Source organism: Bacillus rossius, chromosome 1 (assembly GCF_032445375.1).
Source record: "Bacillus rossius redtenbacheri isolate Brsri chromosome 1, Brsri_v3, whole genome shotgun sequence".
In the NCBI taxonomy this organism is placed as follows: Eukaryota; Metazoa; Arthropoda; class Insecta; order Phasmatodea; family Bacillidae; genus Bacillus; species Bacillus rossius.
In genome coordinates this window covers 92,354,353-92,356,087 of record NC_086330.1, presented here as the reverse complement: position 1 = coordinate 92,356,087, position 1,735 = coordinate 92,354,353, and the positions used below count along the sequence as shown (strand labels likewise).

The following is a 1,735-nucleotide window of genomic DNA, read 5'->3' as shown; positions in this document are numbered from 1 at the left end:
AGAGCAACTTACCGTTTCGCGCGGCCATCCCAACAGCTTCCCCCTCCTTCAATCCTCCACCCGTCCGCTTTGTGCGGCTGACCGGGCACTTGCGGCCATCGCCTCGCACGCCCATCCGCACCCCCGCTCGCTACGCGGCATTTCTCGGCCTCCGTTTTGTGTGGTGGTCCGGGCATTTAACCCTCCCCTCCCCACTCATCACTTCACAACTACACCCACGTGGCGCGCGCGCGACTACGTGCGCCCGCCCCCGTCAACAGAGCTCAGCTGTCAACAAAACCGCGCCTAACTATGCGCTATGCTGCCATACGTAGCTCACGCGACATGCACACAATGTCAACGGCCTAGAGCAATGGATCTACTGACAGGCCCATTACCTTGGCGTATCACCTGCCAATGCCCACCACTGGACAAAACACCACCGGGGACCGACATGAAACACGAACCATGGGAATTAAATTGGGATCAGATATGGAAAGGAAAAATAGAGACGGGATTAGCCATGCCACTACAACCTATGCCAACAACCACGGCAACCGATAAGAAACCGCAACCGTGCCAGGAGTGTGGACACGCAACCCGCACCACCACCACGGCCGAGGGCGGGATAATCACCCGACCCGACACCACACGTGCATGCACGGCACAGACAGCGAACTACATGTCAAAATTACCGGAGTTTAGCGGAACACCACACGAAGACCCCGTAGCATACACACATCAATGCGAAGTGCGCCTGGCGTGCAGCGGGATAACCATCGACGAGTGGCCTGAGAACACCAGCGAACGGTTGCGGGGACCCGCCCACGAATGGTGGCAACGATGGGGTCGGGCCGACATGGAATGGTCAGAGTTCACCGAAGCCCTCAACCACCGTTTCAACGCCGGGTCTACACTGGTACAATGCACCTCACAATTTTACAGTAGCACACAGCGAGAAGGGGAACCTGTTGAAGAATTCATAGCCCACAAGATACAGCTATTCCGCCGGATATCGCCACTCGTAGAACCGATCAGGGCACTACCCACGATCACACTACTACTCAGAGACGAACTCCAGCCTCTCCTACGCATAAGCCGCGCCACCTCCGTCGAAGACTACGTCCAACTGGCAGTGGCCACATAACAAAACTTCCAGAGGGCCTGGTGGAGGAACCCTCGCAGGGCAAACCGGGAGGACCAACCCCCGCCGAATGACAGGCGCCTACTAGCCATCCAAGGGGCACCACCGCCCCAACAATGCAGGGCCCCACCCCTCGACGGCCGACACCCTCCCTATGCGCCAGAGTAACCTCAAGTGTACGCTAACGCGGCCCCCCGACCACCACACTGCCAACTGGGATGCCCAACGGGCACCTTCCACTGGCACAATGAGTGCCCACAGAGGGGGAACCCGCAGAGGAACACACTTCAACAACCGCCGCGCGAGACACAACCAGCGGGAAACGGACCAAGGGGGAACTGAAACAGAGTCCCCCAACCCACCAAAGGACCACCAACCACCCCCCAACGACAACAACAGTCGAGGGGACCACCGCCCATGCGAACGCAATGTCAACAAACCACAACAACGATCAACCAAACGCGACGACCAACACGGCCCCCGGGGGGCACTCCCCACCCAGACTGGGACAACTGACCCAACCACCGGACAACCTGCTTCGCATACCAGTGGAAATCATCAACCAGCCTGCCATTGCACTCGTGGACACGGGAGCGAGCCATGTGTTCATCC

At 58.9% G+C, this 1,735-nt stretch overlaps 1 protein-coding gene across 1 annotated transcript; it reads left to right on the top strand.

Moving 5' to 3' along the window:
- Positions 1–502: 502 nt before the first annotated feature.
- On the top strand, positions 503–1,126 carry LOC134532065 (activity-regulated cytoskeleton-associated protein-like). Its single transcript, XM_063368289.1, has one exon. It carries the CDS (start codon positions 503–505, stop codon positions 1,124–1,126), a length of 624 nt encoding a protein of 207 aa, XP_063224359.1.
- The last annotated feature ends 609 nt before the right edge of the window (positions 1,127–1,735 follow it).